Raw genomic sequence first — 26,641 nt, 5'->3', positions numbered from 1 at the left:
TCCTTCTAAAGTATATGAGTTGATGTGTTGGGTTTTCTCTCCTGAAAACAAAAGGAAGGAGATAAGAGTGATGAAGAGCTGGATGATGATGCTATGATGGCTCTTGACAAGAACATCTCAGCCCTTTTTGCTGAGCAGCAGAAACGGATCCAGGCGAAGAAAGATGAGAAGGACAGAATACGGAAAGAGAAGATCCTGCGGAGGGATTTCAAGGCCAAGGTGGGAGAGAAGTGTTTGTGTGAAGACCTCTGGCTTAGTAGCATGTCACTTGAAGCCTATGCATTCTGTGAGCTACCTAACACTAAACAGCTTGGACATTCACATGTGTCATGAGCTCCTGGAAGCTGGGACTGGATTGTTCTGGCTTTGTACAGCACCTGGCACAGCACTGTTGGGGTGGGTGGCTGGGGATTCACAGACCTGTTTGAAAACCAGGATTGTGCTGTCAAAAAGTGCACCATGGTTTTCACTTGCTGATCTGAAATGCTTAAACTGATAAGATCTTTTCCTGCAGCTACCCAAACGTGCCTGTCAGTTTGTTTTTAAACTGGACAAGCTTGGTGTTCCTTAATGCATTAAGTGCCTCGGGTCATTTTGCAACATGAGCTTTTTTTGCCAGTAAAACTGGGAGTTTTGCTAAACCCCCTGGTTGGTTGTGACTGTAATGCTGAGGTCAGGCCGCCTGGTGTCAGCATGGACCTTCTGGGACATTCCAGCATCCAGGGACAGCTCCAGCTGCTCCCAGACAGAAATGGGAGTCAGGAGTCAGTTAGACAAGGCTGAATAGTGAAGTGAGCCAGTGGCTCTGCTGCATTTCCCTTCTGATGCTGTTCCATAAAAAGGCTGATTTTATGCTGGTGCACTGTCTGTAATTCAAGGGGGCTTGCAGGAGTGAGAGCTGTCAGTCAGTGGTGCTAACAGGGACCTGTGCCAGGTTAGAGTGACTGCAGGTCTGGCCAGGTGATACTGATTCTTGTGACTGTTCTTTCTAAATGGTGTCACTGCACGAAACAGAGTTGGAACTAACAGACAACTCTCAATCTTCAGTTTCAAATTTCAATTTTCAGTTTCCCGTGCCTTAACATTAGAAATGATACCAGAATGTGTACAGACCTCAGCTGTAAATAATTTTCTTCAGCCCCCTCCAGCTGCTCCATAGCCTACTAGTAGGTTCTCTGTGTAAATCTATCTTACTTCCCTGTCTGCTGTACTCCTCACATGGATAACTGTGTTTGCAGGTGTTGGATCTGATTGATGTGTTCCTGGTTAAGCAAGCAGAGAACCCCTTGGTGTTTGATATCATTGAGCCCCTGCTTCAATTGATTGAACAGTGCATGAGCTCAGACTCTGACAAGCAGGAGGTGGATTTCCTCCAGAAAACAGCTAGTATCTTCAAGTAAGTGTCCTTAGACCTCCAGGTAATAGACAGTGGCTTTTGATAAACAGCTGTGGTGTTGGTTGAACACCGGAGCTGGTCTAAGGCTGAAGGCAATTGCTGTGCTTAGAGATTGTGTAGGTTAGATTAACAGCACCACACACATACACAGTGCTTAGTCATAACCTGCAGGAAAGGAATTAGGATCTGGATTTTCTGTGCTAAAGGACTTGGAGTGTCAAACCTGTTTGCAGGTGGAAGCCTCAAGAACAAACACAGGTACTGCAGGTATGGAGCCATGTCACTGAATACCTCCATGGCCTCTGACCTCTGAGTCAGACCATGCAACACTCCCAAGGCTTACAGAGTTGCTGCTGTGGCTGGAAGAATCTCTCAACAACTTATTTCTGAGGCAGGCAGAGTGCAAATTCTCTGTTCAGGGCCAGAAGTGAGGGATGATACCAGCTAGACAGATAAAATGCATGCTGTGTCACATGTATCCTTTGTGCACCACTTCTTGACATCCTAAAGCATTTTCAGTGCTGCTCCCTCTTCCCAGTTGAGAAGCAGTTGTGAAGTAACAAGGTTTGAGGTAGTTAGTGCCCTTTGTGGGAGCTCTGAAGGAAAGTCAGCTCTGATGCCTGAATTTGTGCTTGGAGGTGAAAAGTGTTCAGAGTCCTCACCCTTCTTGCCACAGCCATGTGCTGTCCACAGCTAGCATTGTTTGTCACCACTCACTGTGTTCTGGTTTTGCTCTCACTCACCCTGATGAAGTGCTCAGTGTTCCTGGCCATCCTCCCCAGGGCTCTGTCTGTAGGTAACAGCTTTGCATTTGTTTCAATGCTGTGCAGGAACTCTCTGTGCCGCAACAAGCAGTACTGCAAGAGAGTGGCCTCCCTGCAGGAAGATGTGCATGCTTTAGTGCAGAGACTGGTCAAGAAAGCCTGCAAGCACAGCGACTCTGCAGTGGCTCTCTATTACTTCAGGTGAGTGTTCACAAGGAGCTTCTCTGCTGATGCTGTGAGATCTGAGCAGGTGTGATGTTGTGTAAAGGAGTCTGGGAAGCAAGAGCCTTGCAGAAGGTTTGGTGCCAGCATCTGTGTCTTACATAAGGACTAGTCAGTCCTGGCAGTCTGAAGCATTTTCAAATATGTCTGTTTTTTGGTGATTGTCTTTTATAGCTTCTGTGATACAGAAATGGTCTGGGATAGCATTGCTGCTGCTGGTGGGAAGTGCTTTGAGGCTTCCTCTGGGAGTAAAGCAGTATGTGTGCTTCAGTGGGGGATGAGTGTAATTCCCAATCAACCTGTGATGATTGTTCTTTAAATGCAGTGTTTACTGTCTCCATGATAGCATAATGAAGGCAATAACCATCTAGTCCTGACTGGTACCTACCAGTATTTTCTCCTTTGCTGTAGAGTACAGCAAAGTTAGGATACCCAGATATGTATTTGTTAGATAGATGAGTGATCTTGCTCTTTTGTGGTGTAAATAGGAGTCCCATTTACCAGCAGGCTGTCTAGTGACATGCAGCCACTTTCAGGAGGACTTTCATACTCAGTCTGGGATATTTCAGCTCAGCTGTGTGTGCAGTGGGTGCCATGTTGCCTGGTCAACCCAGTGCTGTTGGACATTGTTGGCTCTGCAGCACATCTCCCCCATGGCTGTGCAGGAACCGTGGTACTTTTGGCAACATGGGGCTGGCTGTGTATGCTGCAGGGTTCCCTGACAGCTTCCCAGCAGTGGCAGTCCTCAGTGGGGCAGTGCTCAGTAAATACTGCATTTTCCACAAGCACAGAGGTCTGCATGCTCTCCCAGTGGAGAGTTCTCCAGCCTGAGTTCTCCAGCACATGGCAGCTGAGGCTGAGAGGCTGTGCTGCAGTCCTGGCTGAGCTGTGCAGGCTCAGAAATCCTGGCCAAGGTGCAGAACTCCTCCAGCAGTGCCAGTCAAAAAGCACGAGCTTGAGGAAACCAGGCTGACAGTGGGGATATCTGACTGTGGTGTGCTGCAGTCCTGGCTGAGCTGTGCAGGCTCAGAAATCCTGGCCAAGGTGCAGAACTCCTCCAGCAGTGCCAGTCAAAAGCATGAGCTTGAGGAAACCAGGGTGACAGTGGGGATATCTGTGATCACACATAATGAAATGATTCAGCTTCCTAAGATTTCTTTGTCTTTAGGTCAGGTCAGAGTGGGTTAGACTGTGAGAAGGGACCCTCTCAAATTCTGTAACTATCTTTGCTACAAAGTAAGCTGTCTGTGCCACTTGGCCTCTGCCCTTAGGTAGCTTCACTGTGGCACTGTGGTAACTGCTGTGTTCTCCCCTTTTCTTTTATAGTGCCTCATTGTACCTGCTCAAAGTGTTGAAAGGAAACACATCATCAACTGCTCCTCCCCCTGAGCCCGAGAAACAGAGTGACAGCAGAGCAAAGCAGGTGTGTCAGGTAAGACACAAGGCTGCTCCTGAGGATGTGTTTTGCCAGTAAAGCTGCATTACCTGGTTCTGCTGAGTGACCCTTCCTTGTTCATTGTCACTGGGCCTGCTGCTTGCAGGTACCTGTCTACCTGATCTCCATGAGACTGAAAACTTCCCTTTGCCTTTCTGGCCCTCACCCTCCTGGCTTTCACCCTTTCCTGCATGCTTTCCCATAACCACAGGGGCTGCTGATTCAGTGGATCCAGGCTGATGTCCAGAGAAGCCTCATGGGTATTTGTGCTGTTCTCCCTCATTTGCTGGTTTTTCCATTAAATTCCTGGCAGTCACTCTTGAGTTTTTTCCAGAGGGTGCTGAGGAGCAGGAAGACACAGAACAGTGATGGATGAGAGTAAACTCCTATTCCCCTGAGGTTTGGGCTAAGGTGAAGGGTGAAGAGTGTTTGGAGCAGGCCTGATTTCAGTGGTAGTTGTTTGGAGGGAGACTTCATCTGATTGTGCTACAGGTGTCCATTACTAGAAGACCCTTAGTCTGATCCCCTTTCACCTACTGTCTCTGCTGCATTTCACAGGTCTCAGAGTAGCTGACCCTTTATATTGGGCAGCCCACTCCAGTCATCTGCACTAGAAACATAGCAAGTAGTGTCTCAGTCTCAGCAGCTGACCCTGGCCTTGCCTCTGAACCCCTCAAACTGATCACAGGAATTAGTGCCTTCATCTTGCTGACATCTTGTGGGGTAGAAAAATAAACAGAGGTCCCTCATGGAAATTAACACACATTGAAGTATTGCTGGAGGCTGAAAAGACAGCCAGTGTTTCTAGGGCTTAGGGAGAGGTGGAGGGTGTTAATCCAAGTAGCTCCTGTGCAGTGCTGGGCCTTTTGTGAAGGAAGAGCAAAATGGGAGATCTGGGGGGAATATAAACAACATACTTGACTTTGAGGCTGGAGTGAGGCATGCTGCACAGCATCCTTGTGCAGTTTCACAGGGAAGCCTCTTATTCCAATGGGAGCAGAGCTCTGGTCCTGGCCAGGTAGGGACAGAGCCAGCAGCTGACATGAACTGCCAGTCTGAGGGAAGTGACAGCTCAGTTCGTGTCATGCTGCTGATGCTGACTGACATTGTGTTGAGGCCAGGGAGGTTTTGCTGTGGAGAACCAGAGACAGAAGTGTTGTGTGTTTCCAGTGAGTTGTGCTTTGTGTGCACAATTTGGAGCTTTTTAATAAGCAGGAAAGTGGAACTAGAGACACTAGGATGCAGTAATCAAATTTATGGAAAAACTATAGAAGAATTTTTTTTTAGTAAATATATGCATGGAAGGAGAAATCAATTATTTCCCCTGCAGACATGTCTATCAAGTAAGAGCTAAGTAGAGACACTCAACTAGAAAAACTGAGGTCATATTTCAAGACCCATCTTCCTTGTTCCACTTTAGCCTGTGTTCAGCTGCAGTAGCAGTGGGAGTTTGACCTGAGAACAGGACACTGTGTTAACTTGGATTTAGATTTCCATGGGGCCATGGAAAAATTCCTTGGGCAGAGGTTCACTACTGTGAAGATTACAGTTTTTTTTTCCTCCTGGGCCCTAATTTTTCACTCTTGCCAAAAAGCAGTACTTCCCTGGCAGTATGAGAGCAGTCAGGAACGTTGGGATGCAGTGCTCCACACTTGGCTCTTCCATGACTCCTGTTTAGATAGATCCATGTAGCCTGAGCAGGTTGCTGTGTGTCTGGGATTCTTGTTCCCCACCAGAGGGGGATATTGGAGCATGGACACAGTTTTGGGATTGCTGGATCCCTGATCAGTGCTAGGACTTGTCTGCTGAGTACTTCAGAGTCCTGGACATAGGTGCTAAGTGTGTGTAGATGCAGATGTACATACACTAAAATCTACAGATACAAGTAACTCTTCAGCTGAGAACAAACACCATGTGCACAGCCCATCTACTGCAGGATGGGCCTGCAGTGCCCTGTGAGCCTGGTGTTAGTAGACATGCCAGCCACAAACCTAGAGCACAGCCCCCACACTACATGGAGTGTGTGTAGTCCTACTAGGAAGCTGTGCTGCCCTTCAGTGACAAGGTCATATGGCTGTCAGTGCCTGGGAGAGCATATTTGGGGCCCACTTGGCTGTTTATTCATGGTTCTGTGTCATATCTCAAGCATAACTAATTGTTGGGAAAACCTCTTAGAACTGATGGAAATTAATTTATTCATAGTTAGTGATTCATTCTTGTGTTTCACTGGGAATGCTTTTGTTCTGTTTTCTTCCCTGCAGCTTTTGAACCCAGGCTGTCTGAATGTGAAGAAGGTGGCTGCTATCTATCAGCAGGCACTGACCCAGTTCCTCAGCAGACGGAACAGTCCCCTTACGTTCTCCATGTTCCATGATCTCTTCAAACGCTTCCCAGTAAGTGCTGCTGGCTGTGTTGTCTTCTGCTGGCTCCAAAGTATGGTTATAATTCTGGGCAAAGTAGGGAGAGAAACTTCTCTGCTTTATTGCAGACTTTTGAAATTGCTGTCAGATTTCCTTGGGTTTTCACCTGCTCCAACTCTTAAACTCAGACTGTTTTTATAGCAACACTGCAGGAGGCCAGGATCTTATTTATGGTTTGGACTTGGGATACTGCATGCAGAAAGCAGGTGAACAGCAGGCTGCTCTTTAAAACATAGCCTAAGAAGCTTTAATTTTTTACCAGTATTCAAGACAACATGGATGAGCAAGGTTTGCACAAAGGCAAAACAGGTCACCTTGTTTGAACAAGCAGTGTAGCTCCTGTCCAGCTCTGCTCCCACTGCATTGCTCAGTTTATCAATTTTCTTCCAAGAAGGCTAAGGAGTGTAAAGTCTAATTGGAATCTAATCTTCAAGGCTGATATTCAGACAGGGCAAGTGTCTGAAATGTTTGAGGTATTTCCTGCAAGCTTGACCCAAGCCTGGGGCTGGTCTCTTCTGTGAGGACAGCCATTTCTTAAGAAACAGCCATGGGCCTGAATGTCATACAATTCTTCAGGGGTTTTTAGGTCAGAGCAAGCTGGAGACAGCTGCCAGAAACCCTTTCTCCAAACCTTTTAGAACTGATGTCTGATGTGAGGGTGGGAGGAGATGTAGGCTTGTGTAACCAGGGCAGGATGCTTTCAGGCTGAGGACTCCATTCAGGAGAGTTCCTCTGCTTGCCAGGTTTCTGAGGGCACCAGCCCATGATGCCTTGTACCTAAGTTTGAGAAATGGAGGGAGAGCAGGGCTGTGTGTTGCCCACATGAACAGCAAACTTAAGATCCCATCTGCAGGTTTCTAAAGCCTTTGGGCTCCATATAACTGTTCCTTGTAGAGTTATTCCTTTTAAAATCACCACATCCACATGTCTTTCTAAATACCTCCAGGGATGGTGACTCAACCATTTCCCTGAGAAGCCTGTGCTAGTGCCTGACAACCCTTTCAGTGAAGAGATTTGTCCTTATGCCTAATGTAAACCTCCCCATGTGCAACTTCAGGTCCTTTCCTTTTGTCCTGTCGTTTGTTCCCTGGGAGCTACATCTCAACATGTTCTTGTTTGCCTGGGACTGGGGATGTGCACAATGTGAATTGACACTACACAAAGTGTCAGCCAGATGCAGACTTTAACTTGGCAGAGTGCAGGGGGTGAAAAATGCTTGCCTGATTTTTCCAGGTGAAAAGAGGTGAAGAGCTTTGCTGCTGCTTTTTGTTGTGATCAAGATTTCACTCAGAGCTGGTGTGAAAAAAGCTGTTAATTTTCAAATAGACTGTTGCTGATTTCTGGGCACTTCTCTTTCTTGTATAATTTTCTTCTTACTCAGGAGGCTGTGTACAATATAGACTGTTTTGCTTGAAAAACAAACCTGTCAGCAAACCACTAATGGGAGACTGTGTCTTTCTTTGTTACAGATCATGTGTAAGCCATTAGTAGATACTCTGGTTGAGTTTATCACAGCAGCAACCAGGCAACATCAGCAGGTAAGAATGAAAGTAAACAAACAAAACCCTATAACAGTCAATCAGAGAAGTAACTTAAACATGGCAGCTCAGATGATTTTTAATATGTTTATAATATTCATTTATGGCTCCCCAGTTTTGGAAGTGGCTTTCAGGGGGCAGACCTTTTGCAAATACTGCCTTGCTGCTCCAGGTGTGTGAAGCTGTGGAAGTGCCACACAATATATCCACAGTCATGGGAGTTCTTTGGTAGCATCTCCTTTAAAACCTGCCTGCAGCTCTCAGGGTTGAGGCCTGATTGTGGTAGGGGTTGACTCCAGTTGCTTATTCCTTGATTACCTCCTTCTTGGTGAGATGTTCCTCAGTATTATTGGAGTGTGCTGTGGTCCCTGCCTCCTCATGCTACCTCGAGGTCAGGTTCTTGAGTCTGTTCTGTGCCTTGCTAGCTGTCCTGCAGTTTAAAGTCTGTGTGCAGCTGTGTGTAGTTTAAAACCACCTGTACCACAGATCTGATTTTTGATGGTTGGTTGCCTGTGCCTGACTAACAAAATTAGTGGAGCCTTATCAATAAAACATTGCAGGGTGAGTGCACAGCTCAGTGTTGCTGGAGCAGGGAATGAGGCCTGTCTGGATTTTCAGTGCACTGGGGGGGCCTTCTGCACAGTTAATAACCAAAACCCCTCTAGGCCAGTAGCACTGTCTCCAGCTTTCCCACCCCCAGCTGTACCCTGTGTCTGTCCCCTGCAGAAGTGCATCCTAATTGATCTCCCTGTGTCATAAATAGCTGTTTTATTGTTTCTGATCATTGGAGGGAATGTGGAGGGGTAGGTATGTGTTTACAGCAGAGCTGCTTTACATTGTCAGTGTAAATTGCAGTTCAGACTGTTTTACCCAACAGGAATAGCTTTGATTTAAAGAAGACAAAAAAAAGAAAAAGTGAATGGAGCTATTAATAATTTCAGTGGATGGTAATAAGGATGTGTTACACAAACAACAAATTAATTGTAAGGCACATACTTGATCTCACCCTCAAGAGACCAGAGCAGCATCCCAAGCAGACAGCTCCATTATGTGGAGCTTCCATTATCTTTGCTTCTCCACAGGGAATAGCATTCTCTTTCTTCCAGGGCTTCCACCAAGCTGCTTGAGCTTTGTTTGCAGAGCCTGTTTGCCTGTGGGTGGGAGAAGTAGGGGAGAACATGTGGAGTGTGTGGGAGCTGGGTACAGAAATGGATATACTGCTGTTCAAACAAAGGCACATGGAGAGCGAGCTCTGGTAAGCCTGTGGAGTTTGGAGTTGCAGCTTTACATTTTTTCTGCAGTGCTTCCTTTACAGGAATTCTGGCTTCTCAGCATCAAATGTCCAGTTTGTCAGGTCTTCAGTTATATTTTCCCGCTGATTCTCAATGCAGATGTGTTTTGGTGTTATCCTAGTGGGTGGGGTAGAAGTCAAACTAGGTGGGTATATATGGCAAAGTGATGTGGGTAAAGCAGGGGGGTAACTTCTCCCTGGCAGCCTCTGGGAAAATGAGGTGGAAGGACTCAGCTTCCAAAAGGGCTGTACTAACTCAAGGGTCCTGAAAACACCAAAGCTCTCATGATACTCTGAATTTGGCCAGCCCTGATGACTGAGAGGCAAGTGGGGTGGTCTTCCACTTTTAGCCCTGAGTATTGGCTTCTAATCATTAAACTAGCTTAGTCCCAGGGACTGGAGCCTTAATTCCTGTTCTAACACTCCACTTGTTAGTGGTGATTGTTCTGGGTATGGCTGCTGCATCTCTAAGGACAGCTGATCCCACTGGGATTCTGACTTCCTGGCTGTGCAGGTAGCTTCAGCAGGGTGTCCCAGGGCCAGGGCAGGTGGGAAGAGCCGTGCTCTGCATGGGGAGTGGAGGCTCAGCTCTGGGCAGGTGTCTGTGGTGGCCTGATAATGAACCCTGGGGCTCTGGGCCAGCAGGGCTGCTGTCCCAGCCAGCCTGGGGGAGAAGGAGATGAAGGAGATGCACCTTCAGGTTGAGCTTTAAGGGAGATGCACCTTCAGGTGGAGCTTTAAGGGAGTTGTGAACAAAATGAAAAGTGGTTTGTGAAGAAGACGTGAGGGGCTGTTCCTGCCTCCTCACCCTGTGTACCTGGAGGTTTGTGAGAGCAGTGTGGAGGCAGGGGGTCTGTTCCACAGCTCCTCCCAGCCAGACTGGTCCCTATTTCTAGGGCCTCTAAGTAAGAACTTGTGGCCACTGGCCTACTTGCCCAGCTCTTACTTCAAGAAGCTCTGCTCTTGCTGGGGCCTCTAGTGTAAAGTTAAACTTGGTCATTAAGTGGTCCCCCTGGCCAGCCTGGCTGGGGTGGTTTGCAGAACGTTGTGTACAGCAAGGCCTGGGGTGTGGTTAAGAAACAGCAAACCTGGACTGTGTGTGCACTGTTGTTCCTGTGCCTGCTGCAGGTCTGTCAAACTCAGTTTCTGGGCAGAGGTAGCAGAGAAGATCCTGTGGGAAATGCAGGAACCATTCAGATGCTGCTCAGCTGGCACTGGAGAGGAGCAGCCTGGCCTCTCCAGCCCCAGCCATTAGTCCTGGGGACCTCCTGCCTGCCTGCTGCCCACGTGTTTGTGCATTTACATCACAGAATGGGACATGAGGGTGATTTGGCTGAAAACTTACCTTGCCCTTGCACACATAGTTGTTCTCCCCCTTTTGCCATGTTAAAGTTAACTTCAGTCAATTCACTTACAGCAGAGGGACAGTCTGTTCAGGGGCAGGAGTGTCTGGCTGAAAGCTGTGATTTATTTCATCAGAGGCAGTGCTCATTAACATGACATTATAGCTTCTGTGAAGTCAGTACAAGAATATTGTAAAGGAGAGAGTGTATGTGGACTGTTGGCTGTAGCTGATGACCCAGGCAACTGGGTTTTGCACTGCTGCAGCCTTTCTGTGCATCCTGTGTCCCTCAGCTGGTCACCTCTAAAACCTGGAGAGCAGCAGACCCTCAGTGGCAGTGCTGTCTTTACAACAGAGGTGTGTGTAGCTACTGGATGGGTGTTACATGTCTTTCTGGGAGCTACTTTCCTTTGGCCTGGGTGTTTTGGAGATGTTCAAAGGTTGCATCTTGATGCAGAATTTAGCAAAAGAAAAGGAAGCTTTAAAACTTTTTATAGTATAGTGACTGACATTGTCAGTGCTTTTCCTCTGACCCTGTTCCTACATGCCTAAAGTGAGGTTGTTCAGCTCCATGTTGAAGTAATTTGTGAGATAAAACAACACTTTAGGAGGGGTGAGAGCTCTCAGGGCTCTCAGTTTTAAGTGTGGCTCACAGTGATTGGGTTGGTTTGTTTTCTTAGCAGTAAGCTCAACCTGTGTAACAAGTTTTAGACTGGAAAGGTGAATTTGCAGTGATCTTACTGGGACTGAAGCTTGTACCTGTGGCCAAGTTCTGCTCCTCTGATGCTACTGCTGGGGCACAGATGCCTGCAGGAGACAGTAATGCAGCAGTTTCCCTGGAAAAGGAAAGAGATGGAGAGATTGATGTTATTTGTGAGTGGGGAAACAAAGGCAATGGATGTTTTAACCAGGGAAGGGGGATTGTCGTTCCACCCTGAATTCATTTATTACCTGTTTAAACCTCTACATCAGAAAGATACAAGAGGTGTGTGGCAGTGGATCTGCAAAACCACCTTGTTCCAGGCAGTTTATGCTTCTCAGCTGCACCTCTCACCCACTGTGAGCCCACACTGGCTGCAGGACCCTGTGACTCTGCTCTGCTAGTTCAAATGCATTGTGCCTGTGGCAGCTGGTGCTCTGAATGCTCAGTGATATTGGCTGGCCTGTTTTCAACTCTGCCTTTCTTCAAGTGGGAAGTTTAAGTCCCAAACATGCCTGTGTGAAAGTTAAAATGCTTCAGGCTTTAAAAAAATGGTGTTTGGTAATGTCACTCATTTATTGAACTGAGAAATCTGGTGGGTCTTTTTTTTTTTTTTTTTTTTTTTTTTTTTTTTTTTTTTTTTTTGGTGTTTTTTTTTTTTTTTTTTTTTTTTTTTTTTTTTTTTGTTTTGTTTTGTTTTGTTTTGTTTCTTTTTTTGTTTTGTTTTCTTTTTTTGTTTGTTTGTTTGCTTTGTTTTGTTTGTGGGCTTTTTAATTTTGTTTTTTTCTACAGTTGCAGTTGGGATGCCTTTCACAAACTTTTGTTGATCCTTGCCATCCCATATGTATGTTAAACCAACATGTAACTTAAGGCTGTACTTTCTTCTCAGAATATGTCCTGCCTCATCCCTGCCATGTGTCCCTGCAGTGTTCTTTGTTGTTGAAAGAAGTGACTAGAAACTACACAAAATCACTTGATTGCAGGCAGAAACTGTGAAGCTTTTCAAGAGGACCTTTAGAGTGGGAGAAGTGCTACAAGTTAAAGTAAAAAAAGGGAGAAAGAGGTAAAGAATGACTTTGTAGTGCAGTCTAATCTAAGTTGTTGAATGCAGTTCTGCAGACTGAGGTCCTAAGAATCAGTCACAGTGACCTTGTCCTTGCAGAAATGTCTTCACTGGCAGGAGAATGGGGCCAGTGCCCACATCACAATCTTTTGGTACATCCAGGCAGGTCTGAGAGCTTTTCCTTACAGGCAAGGTGCTACACCAGAGTGAAGTGCACTGCCATTCCTGGAGGGCAGTACCAGGCACGTGCCTGTCACACTCTGGTGCTCCGAGTGCTTGGGTACAAGTGGCAGCTGGGGAAAGAGACCCAGGGATAACTGGTATGGGAAAATGACAGCTCATCACAAGGGGAGCTTGCATGGTCCCTTTGAGTTGTCCTGGTGCTAGTGAATTGTGGTAAGTGTCTGGCACAGATCTCACTGGCAGTGCAGTTAGCCAGCAGAGTGTGTGTGGTGCTGACAGCATGGGGGAGGCTTGTGCTATTTCATGGATGAAGCATGTTCCACAAGCTTGTTCCACAAACACTGAACATATTCTCTCAAATTCTGTTTGGAGAAAAATGTGTGTGAGCTAGTCCTCACTTCCTCCTTTCTTAGGACAATGCATCCTTACTGCTGCATTTACTTTCCAGGAGACCTTGACCTTCATATTACTTCCTTGTGCCTGTTTCATTGTGTGTAGTGTTGCTCTTTCAATATGCACAAAAGCCTGTTTTTTTACTTTGTGCTGATGGAGCATAAAGCAGGGATCAAGATGTGTTTAATTTAATGATTATTGCATGACTCAGCTACATACCAGAACCCTCCTGAGCCTTAGGTGAGGAATGTCTTCCTGGTTTATTTTTAGCTGTATTGGTCTGATGAGCAGAGCTACAGTAACACCTAATTCTGTAATTTTGCAGTCCTGGGCTGTCCCTGGGCTGAGGCTGCTGCAGCACAAACCCCTCAGTGCTGCCCTGTAATTGTGGTGAGGTTCTCACTGCAGTGTTCCCCCATGCCCATTGATGGGGACTGGATGAGTCCATGAACTAATGCTTCTACCCTAAAAACTCTCCCTGAGGAGTGTGAGGATTAGGTGAAGAGGGAGAAGTGTGGCTCCTTGCACTGCAGTGCCCAGCTGTGCTGCTGAGCAGGCTCCTGCAGGCAGGGGCAGCTGCCTGCTCCCAGCTGGAAACAGCCTGGAGCACAGCCTCTCTGGAAGCCTGGCCTGGAGCAGCTGTGCTTTCCCCTGAGAGGTCCAGCTTGTTGGCCAGCAGTATTGGAACCAGTTTGGAAATGAGCACTAATAAAGGAAAATGACTACTGCCAGGAGTAAGGTGCTGTCTCCATCTTGCTCATGGCAGACACTTAAAACCTCTTCTAGTGTGAAACTTTCCATGGGTTTACAGAAATGGTTTCATATCCATCCCTTGTTCTTTTCCTTTGGGAAGGGCACTGGGAGTGTACACATCAACACAATTGCTAAGAGCCTCTGCAATTACTTTTGCACTGTGGTCATACATCCATTTGAATACATTTCTGCCTTCTTATTTACATTCAAAGCTATATTGATTGAGGATGTTGCAGTAGCTGGAAGCATAATGAGGCTGTATTTGTCCATCAAGTGAGTTTATTTTCTGTGATTTGGCTGGAACTCTGCAGAGCTGATGTAAGTGCAGAGCTGTCATGAAACTAATGAAAGTAATTTTACTCAGTGTGGAAATGAGAATGGGCACTGAGACAGAGTTCAAAATGTCATCTTATGTCATACAGATTCATTAGTATTTCAGAATGTGTTTTTATAAAGCTGTTGGTGACAAGGAACCCTTTAAGATCTATCTGATAGAGAGTGTATTTTAGGTAAGTTGCTAATTAATCTTGGTGCTTTGGCAGTCTCCCCAAAGGGATCAAACATATATAGACAGAATTTTACAGAACTGAAGCAGGTCTGTGCCAGAGCTGCCGTCACCAGAGGAGTAAAATATGATCCCACATTCCTGCCAAAGAGGTCTTGGCTGGTTGACAGTTGTCCTTCTGAACAGTTTATGTTCTATGTAAATATCTAAGTTAAAAATTAATTAAACTTTAATGCAGCAAGAGCAGTAAAAGTGCTGCAAAGCCTCAGAAGCCAGCACCCCTCTGTGTGAGTGTTTGGGAGTATTTCACTTCATGCTGGGGGAGATGAATGGATCCCCACATTAATGCACCATGCCCTGCCTGTGTGCTCACAGATAGCTGCCAGCAGGTAGTAGAGGAAGAGCTTGTTATGGAACATTTTGCATAAGCTGTTACTAAAAATGAAGCAAAATAAACCTCCCCAGATAAGAACAGCACCAGTTCAGCTCTACCTCCTTGGCATGAGGAATGAGCACGGGGCAGCAGATGGGGGGAGTGAGCAATGGGCCAGGAGTGAAAGGCTCCCTTCCTTCAGAGCATCCTCTGTCCCTTGGCACAGTCACACACCCTGTGCCTGTGTCCTCTGAGAGGTGTCACTGGTGGTCAGAGCTTCAGGAGGTGAATTGTCCCCAGGCAGTGAGATCCAAGGGATGCAGTGCTGGAGAGGCTGTTATCAGTCAAATCCATCCTTTTCATCTTCCTTGGGTCAGTATGTGCCCTCTCCTCAATAAAAAGAAACCATTTGCAGCTGGAAAATCTATGTCAAACTGACATGCTTTGGCTCCAGTCGTGTCCAGTTCCTGTTTTTGTTTTGTGTAAGGGGATGGTCAAGGAGAGTCTGTGTTTTGCAAGGTGAAGCTGAAATATGGGTGGGTTCCTGGGCATTTTTGATCTATTTCATCACAAGCCAGCAAAGCCCTGTGACATGAGCTAGCTCTAGATATGTAAACTGTCCACTGAAGTTGAGGGGAAAGCAGTTGATGCTTAGCTGCTTTGCTGGGTCAGAGCCAGAGTGCTCTACATTTTTGTATGGAGGTTTTTAGTTCCCAGATGGTTGTGCATGTGGATTTTATTGCATCCCAACCTTGCAACCTTGCACTGTTTCTTGCAGTGGGATTGCACAGAAAAACCCATTTGCCTTTGCAGGAGAACATTGACAGCATCTATAAATAGTCTCTGATGTTTTTGGAAAGGTGTCTGATGCCACAGCAAAACGTGTCTCCCTGAGGAGTTGCTTTCTAAGCTGTGTTTCTCTCTTACTTGTGTGAAATGGTTGAAAATTTAAAAAGGTATGTTTAAATTTTTTAGGTCCTCCTGACTGCATTTAAAGCTGAGTGCTCAAAATCCCATGACATGAGTTTTCACTTGTATTTGCACTGAGAACTTGGTGTGCTCTTGATGTATTTCAGTTTAATGTGTCCCCCTGTCACTGAACCTGCAGGGTTTCTTGGGAGCATCATACATGTTGTGAGGTGTTTATGTTTGTTTTTCATTCATACAGATATTTTTTTTGTTGTACTTCTTGGTGCCTTCTAATGGCCTCTGTCTTTTGCTAGAAGTGTCTAAAGAAGTGCCAGACACTTGCCTGCATTGTCCACAAACAAGTCCATAGTGATACCAGCATTAATTGACTGGCACACAGACACTGCCCTGTTGTCACCATGTCAATGTAGCACAAGCAGAACACAAGCAGAACGTGAAAAAACTTCTATTTGCCTCTTTATTGTGATTCTGGAGATCTAGGCTGTATTTATTTTGCTAACTGCTGTTCAGCTGATTGTGTTGATGATCATGTAGTAATGGAGAAAACATTCCAGTTTGTTGCTGGGAAGAAATAAGAAAATTTAAAGGTCACATAAACTCTAATTCTTGCTGTAGACACAGCTGCTGGTAAGAGCTGTCCAGGGAGGGAAGTGCTCCAGAGCAGAAGCAGCCCTGCATGTAGGATGGACTTGCTGAGTTAGACCTAAGCCATATTGCAGTGATGTTCCAACTCTGAGTAATTTCCTAGCCTACTAAATTAAACTTGCCATCTGACACATGGGGAGTTGATAGTTTTTAAAAAGCAAGTTGATAGTTTTTAAAAAGAGATTGAACCACCCAAGTGTGTTGTGCTCAGCCTCCAAACACAGCCCCTCCAACAGTTTGAGGAGCAGGTGTTTGTGGAGCAAATGGGAAAAGTTTGCTTGGAGACAAGGTCATTGCCATCTATTTAATAATGGCATAACAAACACACGAGGGGAAGAAGTGGCTGTGGTGTGAGAAAATGAGCTACTCTCAGTCATATGAACTCAAGATATATTAATGTTGCAAAATATAAAAAAAAACAGGATAGAATCCTGTTGAAGTTCTGGGGAATGATTTATGTTCTCTTCACAGTGAGATCTTGGTGTGGGAGTACTAGGAGGTGTGTTGGAAGGGTGTTTTGTTGGCAAGTAAAAAAAGATTAGGGCTTCTGCAGCATAAAATGAAATGCCATTCTGGGCTCTGCTCACTGACAAGGATGTCCCCAAGTCTTTGTGTACCAAGTGGCAGGTCCATTTTTGTTGTAGTATGGGGGTGTGGGAGTAGTGGGGTTTGGCTGCTTCTCTTTCTGCTTTCCTTTGGCACATATTAAAATGCCACTCTGCAAAAGTTGAAGCACAAGAAAGGAGTTCAGGTGTCTCTGCAGGATTTCTCAGCAGCCTCCACACAGAACAGAGTTTCCAGCCCTGTCCCTCTTCCCAAGGGGACTGTGCCCTCTCTCTTGTCATCATGCTTCTCTCAGTGGATTCTGCAAAATGAAAAGAGGTCTGCTGGTGAGCATCCAAAACAATGAATCTTCAAAGTTCAACCCAGTACGGATTCTGCAAAATGAAAAGAGGTCTGCTGGTGAGCATCCAAAACTGAATCTTCAAAGTTCAACCCAGGACAATTCCCCCCTCTTTTTTTTTTTTTTTTGCTTAGCAATGTTTATTATTTCAATATTCCAAGCTAACAGTTTTACTGGTGTGCAAGTACCTTTTTTTTGTACTGTATGAAGGCTAAACTTCAGTGGTTGATGTTTGAGTGAATTGGAATTCTAATTTCTCATTATCTGCTGATAAATGTTCTCACAAGATGGAAACCTTTGTTCTTGCAGCATCAAGCCTGTTCTAGTGTATCAGGGGCAGCAGCTAAAAGCACACAGTGCCTAGGCAACATGGGCTTTTTTTAAATGTGTGCTGCTCTTAAGTCTCCTAAATTATTAAATTAGACTTCAGCAAAGTCTCCTTAAATAGGCTGCATTATGCTGTAGCTGCCTTCTGATTTGCCTCAAGAAAATCCTACTGCAAGTCTTCTGAATTGAGGGGTTTGCTTTGCTCTGTTGTGCAGAGGAGACAGCTGGGTTGGAAAGTGTTGGGAGGAGCAGTTGGGGCGACTGGGGGACAGTTTGGTTTTGGTCTTACCAACGTGTGTGAGTAACTTGAGGTGTCAGGGGAGCCTCCTGGTGTTCAGTACTACAGTATCTAAGTAGTAAATAAATAGAAATTGCTAATTCCCCAACTGGGGATGGGTTGGTTTGGGTTTTTTTTTCAAGAGGAAAGCCAGAGTTGGGAGAAAGGAGAGCGTCCCAGATGATTTCCTGAGAGGTTTCTTAGTCATGTTTCTTTGAGCCTCAGATACTGGGATGTCCTGCAAGAGTCTTTGCTTTGATTTCTTAACAAAAGAACATTTCTTGCTCTGATGTTTAGAGCGAGAAACTTGTAAAAGCAAAGTAGAAATGCTCCAAAATAAACAGGGTCGTATTAAGAAACCAAATTGTTTTACATTATTTTTTTTAAATTGTGACTATATCTTTAATTGGGGAGAGAAGAAGAAAATGGGCATCTTTTCTGATTATTATTTTTAATGTGGGAAAGGGAGGCTTGGTTGCACTGCACAGAGTCCATTCCTGTTCTTTTCTCCTCTGGTCTCAGTATGTCCCATGGTACCAGTATTCCCCACCAGGGTTTCACTCCTGTAACTCTGCATTACAGGAAGGGCAAAAAAACATCAGAGCTCACAGATGCTAATTTGTGATCTGCTGCTGATTTATCTTCTGTCCTCATGGCTCACTTAATTATGGCATCTTCTCATTTTTCAAGAATATTGACTTTTTTTTTTTTTTTGGAGCAAAATGTTAAGACTGATTTGCCTTCCTGATATGGTAAGTGGTTTCCCCAGGGAGAAATAAATCTCTGTGTTGACCAAAGCAGCAGTCCAATATCTGGATTGCTGTGTCCCAAGGGTCTGCCTGTTGGCCTCTGTGAAAGAAGAACACAAGGTTTTCAGCCCTGAATGCCCACGAGGGGTGATTTTAGATTATTGGCTTTAAAGCATTTACAGCATGGTGTGGCAAAAGCTGATAGGCCAAGAAACACCTATAATGTATTGTAATTAGTTGGCTTCTGATTGTGATGGATGAGTTATAACATCTGTATTGTCTCACCCTTCACATGAGACTGAAAATAAAATAAAAGTTTTTAAAACACCTCTCAGTTGCCCCATCTCTGGGTCAGAAAAGGGTTAATCCAACACTCACCATTTTGTTGTTTGCCAGTGAAATACTCAGAGCTGGTGTCTAATACCATCAGCCAGGCCTGGCCCAGGGGTCCTGTGTATTAGTTTATATGTTTGTTGTTTTGACTGCACAAATGTCCTGCAGACCCTTCACCTGAGGCAGAAAACCTGCCAGTGCAGCCCAGTATTTATCATGCAGCTACCCTCTGAAAAACTGCCCTGTCAGATCTCTCTGTGGGTATGGGCTCCTCTCTACTCTCTTTAAAATACAGCAACTTCTTATCTGTATCACTACATCTTGTTAGACTGTGGTGACCATAGGAGGAAGATTTAATTTTTCTTTTAATTATTTTTTTGCCTCTCCTAGCTGCCAACAGAGCAGTGCTGAAGGAAGCAGCTGTGCCTGTGCACTCTTGTACTGGGCACAGATGTCCTGCTGCGATGGGCACGCTCTCCCAAATGGCCCCTCTGGTTAGTCAAGTGCAAGTTGAGGCTTTTCCTCTGGCAAGAACATCCTCCAGAGCATTGTTTGTAGGAGAAGCAAGCATGGAAAAAGTCCATTCCTTGGCAGCAGTGAAGAGAATGTGATTTGCAGAGTCCCTGGTTAAACAAAGTAATGATGGTTTAGGGCATGAAGAAACCTGTGCGGGTGAATGCTGTATATATGGTCTGCAGGCTGAATATATAATCTGCCAGGACTGCCAGTCCTGGGATTTCTGCTGTCTCAAGTACATTTAAAACCCATCTGTTGTGACTGTGTCAGTGAAATCAATGAGTGTCTTTACCTGTAGGGTCTGGGCTGACACAACTCGTGCAGGTGCAGCTGCGTTATATGAAGGTGGTTTGTGTGGGCTGGAGCTCAATCCACATTTTGAGCCAGACTGAGCAGCAGTGGTTAAAGTGCTTGTCATGCTATAGCCATTTTCAGGTTGTGGAGGAGGAGGAGGATGTGCCAGTGTAACTTATGGGATAAACTTTGTGTTGTCTGGCAAGCGCTCAGTCACAGCGGAATGAAGCGAGCAGCACATCTGATCAATCAACTGCTGCTCTTCAGAGCCCTGGGAATGATGGTGGAATCAACAGTTTGCTCAACTTCTCCTTGCTACTGCCCAGAGCAGGACATCTGAGCCACAGGTGGAAAGGTTTATGAAGGATAATAAAAACAGAGAGGAGAGGGGAGTTAGCAGGAGGGGTGGGAAGATGGAGATTCCTTCGCAGCCAGTTTTGTCTCTGCTTCCAGGAAGCTCTGTTGTTTTTCAGAGGAAAGGTAGCATAACCTAAAACCCAAAAGTAGAGTATCCAAAGTAGGGACCAAAGTCTGATCTAGCTCCACATCCTGTGGTTTTCCTGTACTTGGAGGCACTTTTGCCATCCCTGAGTCTTTGTCTTGAGCCTGTCTCATGGGAATGAGGGATCCAGTTCAGCAGGTGGTGAGCAGGTCATTGCTCTTCCATTTTTTCCATTGTTGATAGTGACTGGAAGTTGACCTGCACTGGGAATTATTGTTTGGATGTATGTTCTAACAGGCCCAGGAGGACACACAACCCCTTTTGTTTGCAAACTGCTGTTCTGCATGCTTAAACCAGCCAGAGAGAGGGAGAGGTTTGGGAATAAAAGTTAAACCCACAGAGTTCATTCATCATTTTTCTACTCAAGAAGGCCTAAACAGGTCATGTGTGTGATGGCGATGGTCAAATAAGCAAAACATGTCTTGTATGGCAATTATTTTCAATGTACTAATTATATGTAAGCTGTTGTGAGTGGTTTTAAGGTTCCTACTAGATCTGTGGAAATCTGCATTTTTCTGGGAAGGAAGAACAGGTAAAGATGCCTGAAGCTGGGCTGCAGTGCAGGGTGGCTGGTTCCAAACCACTGAAGATTGCAAGAGCTTGATGACCTAGGATGTTTGGTAGGAGTGCACTGAAATTGCCTTTCTTGTCCAAGGTTGTAAAATGTGATCTAGGTGTCACTTAAATGCTTTGCATGTTGTAATTAACCAGCCTTGCAAAATTTTTCTCATCCATTTGTGGCAGGAACTTAATTTAAGCTGTAAAATATAATTTGTTTTCATCACTTTTTAGCACAGAGAATTTTATTTCTGAGCTCATAAATCTTTTTTTTTTTTTTTTTGGGGGAAAAAAATTTTTTTTTTTTTTTTTTTTTTTTTTTTTTTTTTTTTTTTTTTTTTTTTGACAAGGCCAATCTGAGGGAGGAACCTGCTTTTTGGCCCAGAGCATGATTTTGGGAGCACTGTGAAGGTGTGGGAGCAGGGGGTGGTGGATGATGGCTGGGGTTTCTGATAAGTTTTTACTTTTGCATTCTTCTATGATCTCTGCTTCTGGAGGCAGAAGGACAGACCTGGAAATTGTCATCTGTGTCCTGCTCATCTTCTGCTGACCTTGGACAGCAACATCACACCTTGTCAGGGCTGGCTGAGGGAGTGCCTTGAAAAAGCCATTTCCTTGGTCTGAGGACACTGGGTGGTGGCAGGAATTACTGAATTCAGCTCCAAAGCCAGGTGATCATACAGGAGGTGTTTCCATGGTCTTTGTGGGGAGTGTGACACTGCTTTCAGGCACCAGGAGCCTGTCTAGTGACTGCAATGTCCTTGTGCCAGGCAGGAACAGGGTGCAGGGAAGGCTCCTCTTGGGTCCCTTAATCAGAGGGATAACAGGGTAAATTTGGGGTAAAAATTGATGTGTCATTTTTAAACCAATAAATAGTTGTGTTGTTGCTCAGGTGTCCTTGCATGGGCAGTTCTGCACAGCTGAACATGACAGCCACATTCTCCTAACAATCCCAGAAGGTGTGAGCACTTTCCACACCGAAACCTTTTACACAGCTACTAAATGTCAGTCTTGGCTCTGCTATTTGTATGTGCCTTGTTTCAGTGGTGGTAAATGGGAAAAAATAGCTTTTGTTACCAAAAATAGTTTTCTTAAGCCACAGCCAGGGCTTTGTCTTATCCTCCTTCCCTGTTGGATTTGAAATGTGTATGAATCACAACTGTGTGCCCATGCTGTGTGAGAGATACTGCAGTGACATCTTGGGGATTGACAAAAAGTGATTTGGCAAATGTTTCTTGAGCACCTCTGGCTTTCACTTTTTATATCTAAAGCATTCAAATAAGTTTTGTATGTTTTAAGTAAATAGTGGTTGTTTGATGCTTGTTCGGTGAGGATACGTGTTAAGGATCTTGAAACAAAATTTCTTGTTTGTCCTTAAATTTGGAAGGAATCTTCTTCTGTCACTCTTTTTGTCTTCCCCCAAGGAGGCCATGGAGATGCTCCAAGGGCTGGAACCCCTCTGCTCTGGAGCCAGGCCAGAAGAGTGGGGGTGTTCACCTGGAGAGGAGAAGGCTCCAGGGACACCTTCCAGTGCCTAAAGTGGCTCCAGGAGAGCTGGAGAGGGACCTGGGACAAGGGATGGAGGGACAGGACAAGGGGGAAGGGCTTCCCACTGCCAGAGGGCAGGGCTGGATGGGATATTGGGAAGGAACTCTTCCCTTTGAGGGTGCTGAGGCCCTGGCACAGGGTGCCCAGGGCAGCTGGCAGCACTTCTCTGGAAGTGCTCAAGGTCAGGCTGGGTGGGGCTTGGAGCCACCTGGGACAGTGGAAGCCCATGGCAGGGGTGGAACAGGATGGGCTCTAAGGTGTCCCATGCAGGCCAAAGCATTCCATGATTGTATGGGATACACAGCACACATGATACACTCAGCCATTGCCTCTGAGCAGCCTGCTGGGAGTGGGAACTTGCTGTGTGGAACAGATCCATTGTTGGGGTTCACTGTCCCATCCCTCTCAGAATTTGTCCTTTTGAATAATCTCCAAGGCTGAGTTTCTGCTTTAGACTCAGCTCCCAAACCAGTATCAAAGAGACTGGGAGCTCCTGGGCTGAGAAATACTCAAATGGATGAATCAACATGGCTGAGAAATAAGAAACCTTGAAACTTAAGACTGCTTCATTGGAGCCTTTGCCTCCATTCCACATGCAATGTGAAGGTAAAATTAAAATAGTTTGACTGTATGAGCAGAAATGGGGGTATATTAGCATTTGCTTCATGGCTTTGGATGCTCTTTGTTTTCTTTTTAAAAAAGATGTCAGAGTAATTAGAAGAGGCTTTTGCTGTGCTGCTCTGGATCTCCTGCTCTGTGGTAAAAAATGACAGGTTGTTCTCCTGTAACCAACACCACTGTAAGGTGGAGCTTTTGGAGTTTGGAGTGGGTTGGTTGGTTTATTTTAAACATGTAATAAATTACAGATAGCTGAGGAATTTTTTTCATAGTTTAATTATTTACTGAAATTCAAAGAAAACTCATTTAGAATTTCTCATAGTCTTGGCCTCTGTTCTTTTATCCAGCATTTGTCACAAATGCAGCATGTGATTCATGAGATTGCAGTCTCAGAGGGCTTGGGAGGAGAGAATTTCTAGAAGTGCAATTATTTTTTGCCGTATCCCTGTTGCTGTAGAATAGTCTTAATGCTGGGGATTACACACTGAGAGCTGCTGTTTTGTGCTGTGTGCTGGCACTGAGTCAGATGTGCTGGCAGGGCAGGCTCTGTGCCACCAGGGAGACATCAGTGCTCTGGAATACCAGTGGCCTCTCTGGTGTGATACCACCTGTGTATTTTTGTCTCCTGGACTTCCAAGACTAGAGGAATGTTGATACTACTAAAAATCCTGCTGCTTCTTCACTTCTGAAAATGTATTTGAGTTGGAACAACCTGTCATTTTCCTTATACAGTTTTCTTCATATATATATATATATATATATATGCATTTAACATAAAGGGAATGAGATGCTCTTGCCACACTGGTGACAAGTTTCATGTGGATGAACTTTGTTCATGCTGCAAAAACAAGACGCAAAAAGATGAGGAAAATCCATCTTCATATCTTTGGTTAGCATTTAAACTCCCCTCTCCTTACAAAGTGTAAGGAGATGTGGTAAGCTCTAATACTCTCCTGGGTCAGATTTAATGAGAGTTTCTGTCCTGCCATGTGCTTGAGGCAAGCCAGGTGAACTTGCAGCCACCTTCCTGAAATGTGGAATTGCTGTCAGGGAATTTGGGAGGGTTACTCAGCTGTAGCCTGCAAACTGCTTTGGGATCACCCAGCAGAGCAGCTGTGTGAAAACTCACAGTGGGGGTTTGGTGTGTCACAGTGCAGGCACATCTTAAGGCTCCTGCTCTTCTGATGGTGGCAGTGGTGGCTGCTGATTTCAGTGTCTTTTCTCTCAGGAGTGTGCCTGGTGGCAGGTTTTTTCACTTGCTTGCAAAGCCACCTTCAGCCAGTATCCTAAACCACCTGGGACTGAAAAGTGTGTCTTTTTGCATCAGAAACAAATGTTCTTATATTAACAGAGTGCTTTTCTTTGGAAAAACAACTCTGAATTTAGGTCATGCCTTCATCTCTTCGGGATTGCAAACAGAATCTCTGCAGTATTGCAAAGGCTTATTTGTTTTGTTCTTTTTCTCTTTCACAAGCACAGTGATTGAAAACATCTTGATCTCACCTGGCTGGTGACTGGGGAGAGCAACTTGTGACCTGCTTGTGCTAGGTACCTGCTTTCAGTAAGAGAACAGTGGCTTTGGTAGGGGTTTAATCCATATTTAGCATATTTAATGGTTAGGCCAGATGTGTTGTCCTTCCCTGTGCAGGATAAAGTTGGGTTGTAAGCAAACTCCACTCACACTCCTTCTCAGTGTCTGGCTGAGGTGGGTGAGCACACCTGGGAATTACCAGCAGATCTTGGTTACTGCAGTGGGCACATTGCCTGTTTCAGGAAGAAATCACAGCCATTTGCAGAGTGGTATTTTTGTAATTTTTGTAGATAAGAGAGAAGTGAACAAAGGCACAGAAGACCTTAGGGTCAGCACTGCCCTTAGTTATTGTTTGTTCTCTGCTCCCACGTGGACTGATAATGAGCCTTTCTCTCTTATTTAGTTGTATGTCTGATAGATATATGTGGGAGTCTGTAAGTGTATCTACTGTGCCTGCCTGAATAGACTTCTCTTGTATTTGTTTTTTTTACTATTTTTACTATTTTATGGTCTTTTTAAAGACTGACATTAAGGAGAAAGTGTTTTGATTAGGCAGCTGGGTGGCTTCTAGTGCACAGGATGCACTGCATCATACAGCCCCCTCTAGAAAAAGCTCTAATCTGGCTGTCATCTGCTTATAACTATTCTCACACATCTCATGTCAGAGACTGTGCCTATGGGGGGCATGGCAGTCCTCTTTCCTGAGCTGGGAATCTGGCTGTCATCTGCTTGTAACTATTCTCACACATCTCATGTCAGAGAATGTGCATATGGGAGGGTGGCAGTCCTCTTTCCTGAGCTGGACTGGAGTTTGGTAGCTGGGACTCCTGAGTCTTCTGCTGTTTTTGTCCATTTGTGAAGTGTTGATCATGCTTGGCTCTCTCATAGAACACTCTGTCAGGAACACAGCAGGCTTGATTTGGCACTGAGAAAATGCAGAGAGAATCTTCTGTGATATTCCTGGGGACAGTATTGTTCTGTCAGCCTCCAAAATTGCCAAATGCTTGTAAGACATTCTAAAATACCAGTGTTGCTGGGGAGGGCAGGAGGGAGAAAGACAACTGGGTTGTCAAGTGGTTGAGCTCCAGCTCTGTGCTGGATTTTGTGGAAGTAATCTCCAAACTTCAAATTGCTGCTGATCTGTGATTTGATGGTGAAACATGCAGCTGGTCATGTGTAAAAGACACATAATGGATATATTAAATGTAAATGATGAGCTGTGAGAAATTACAAGGGTTGAAAGTATTGATGCAAAAGATCTGAACTAGCTGGGGTGGCTTGGCTCTTCCTAAGGTGCTCTGTGTGTGGTTTTGTATTTCAAAAGTCTCAGTGAAACCTCTGCATCACAGAACTGAACATAGGTAAATTTTGTGACTATTCTTCATTTCTGAAAAGATCTTTCTGTATTCTAGTATTGCTGCCACTCTTTGGTGGTGCTCCAGTGATGTGTTTCCAGAAGCAGCTGGGGATGGATCCTCATTCCAGGAGATGGCTTCAAAAATCCCCTGAGCAGTCTCATTTTCTTTTTTAGGCTATTTTCATTAAAAACATTGAGTGTTTGCATTCCGAAAAAGTGGGACGTGTTGAGATGAGCAAGAAAGGGGCTTGTGGCATCTCTGAGCAGCCCTCTAAGGCAGGTGTGGGGTGATAAATTCACTCCCATGTGCATGGATGTCACACCTCTAACATGTTGGCTTTCAGCTGCTTTGTGTCCATGTATTTCAGAAGATAAAATAAGGAAAATGAAATGCAACAGCAGAGCTGTTTCTCTGCCACCTCAAGGAGATGGCTCCTGAAGATCTGACTGACTTTGGGTCTCTCCTTACTTTTGAAAAGCACTCATACTCTTAGCTCCCTTTATATTAGGTGATAAAGCAAAGCTTTCTTTGCCTGGTGAAGCTCCTGAAGGTCATGAAAGTGATTGCTCTTTGAGTGTTCAAAATCCTTTTTGCAAATTCTACAGGGAGCCCTTCCAGCCAGTGGTTTGGTGTTTCTCAGCCCTGACAGATGAATTGTGGCTGAAAAGCCATTGCTGAGGCCTGTTGCTTTCCAAGGAGGTGTGGCAGCTTTGTGCTCCTGGTTGCTGGATTGCTTAACAGGCAAATGTACCCAGAGAAAACAATCTTCTGATGACATTCAGGATCCTTCTTTGTGTGCTTATGGATGCTCTGACTGACATGTGATGTTTGCATCTCCTTCTAAAGAAAACTTGGTACCCCTCCTGGTTTGGTTTGAATCTGCTGAGGTGGGATGGCATCAGCAGGAGGATTGAGAAGTTGTTATTTTTCCTTATTGGGTTTATCCTTGGAGCAGGATTGAAGAACTTGATTTTAGTTTTGGTTCTGCCCCTGATGTTTTTGGCTGAGTCCACTGCTGTCAGTCACTGCTGTCAGCTGTGAAAGAACAGGCTGTATGTTAGTAACAGCTCTAGGAACAGACAAGTCATTGACTCTGGGATGAGTATGATAACCTTAAACTACAGCATACCATGGTACTGACGACCCTGTAATTACTAGTGTCATGTTTACCCT

The 26,641-nt window shown here is 45.1% G+C and overlaps 1 protein-coding gene across 2 annotated transcripts in view; it reads left to right on the top strand.

The window, feature by feature from the left end:
- The window catches only part of MYBBP1A (MYB binding protein 1a), a 55,877-nt gene that overhangs the window by 12,998 nt on the left and 16,238 nt on the right, over window positions 1-26,641 (top strand). Inside the window, exons 18-23 of one of the 2 annotated variants that reach the window (XM_041399576.1) lie at window positions 55-219; window positions 1,239-1,396; window positions 2,227-2,361; window positions 3,709-3,805; window positions 6,079-6,210; window positions 7,707-7,775. In XM_041399576.1, the coding sequence (XP_041255510.1) occupies window positions 55-219; window positions 1,239-1,396; window positions 2,227-2,361; window positions 3,709-3,805; window positions 6,079-6,210; window positions 7,707-7,775 (756 nt within the window). Of the gene's footprint in view, window positions 1-54; window positions 220-1,238; window positions 1,397-2,226; window positions 2,362-3,708; window positions 3,815-6,078; window positions 6,211-7,706; window positions 7,776-26,641 lie in introns of both variants that reach the window. The other variant, XM_041399575.1, reaches the window with a different exon arrangement.

The sequence above is a fragment of the Onychostruthus taczanowskii genome, unplaced genomic scaffold (genome assembly GCF_017590055.1).
Source record: "Onychostruthus taczanowskii isolate IOZ18803 unplaced genomic scaffold, ASM1759005v1 scaffold165, whole genome shotgun sequence".
NCBI lineage: Eukaryota > Metazoa > Chordata > Aves > Passeriformes > Passeridae > Onychostruthus > Onychostruthus taczanowskii.
Note: the sequence above shows the minus strand (reverse complement) of the source record. Positions and strands in the feature narration are given on the sequence as shown.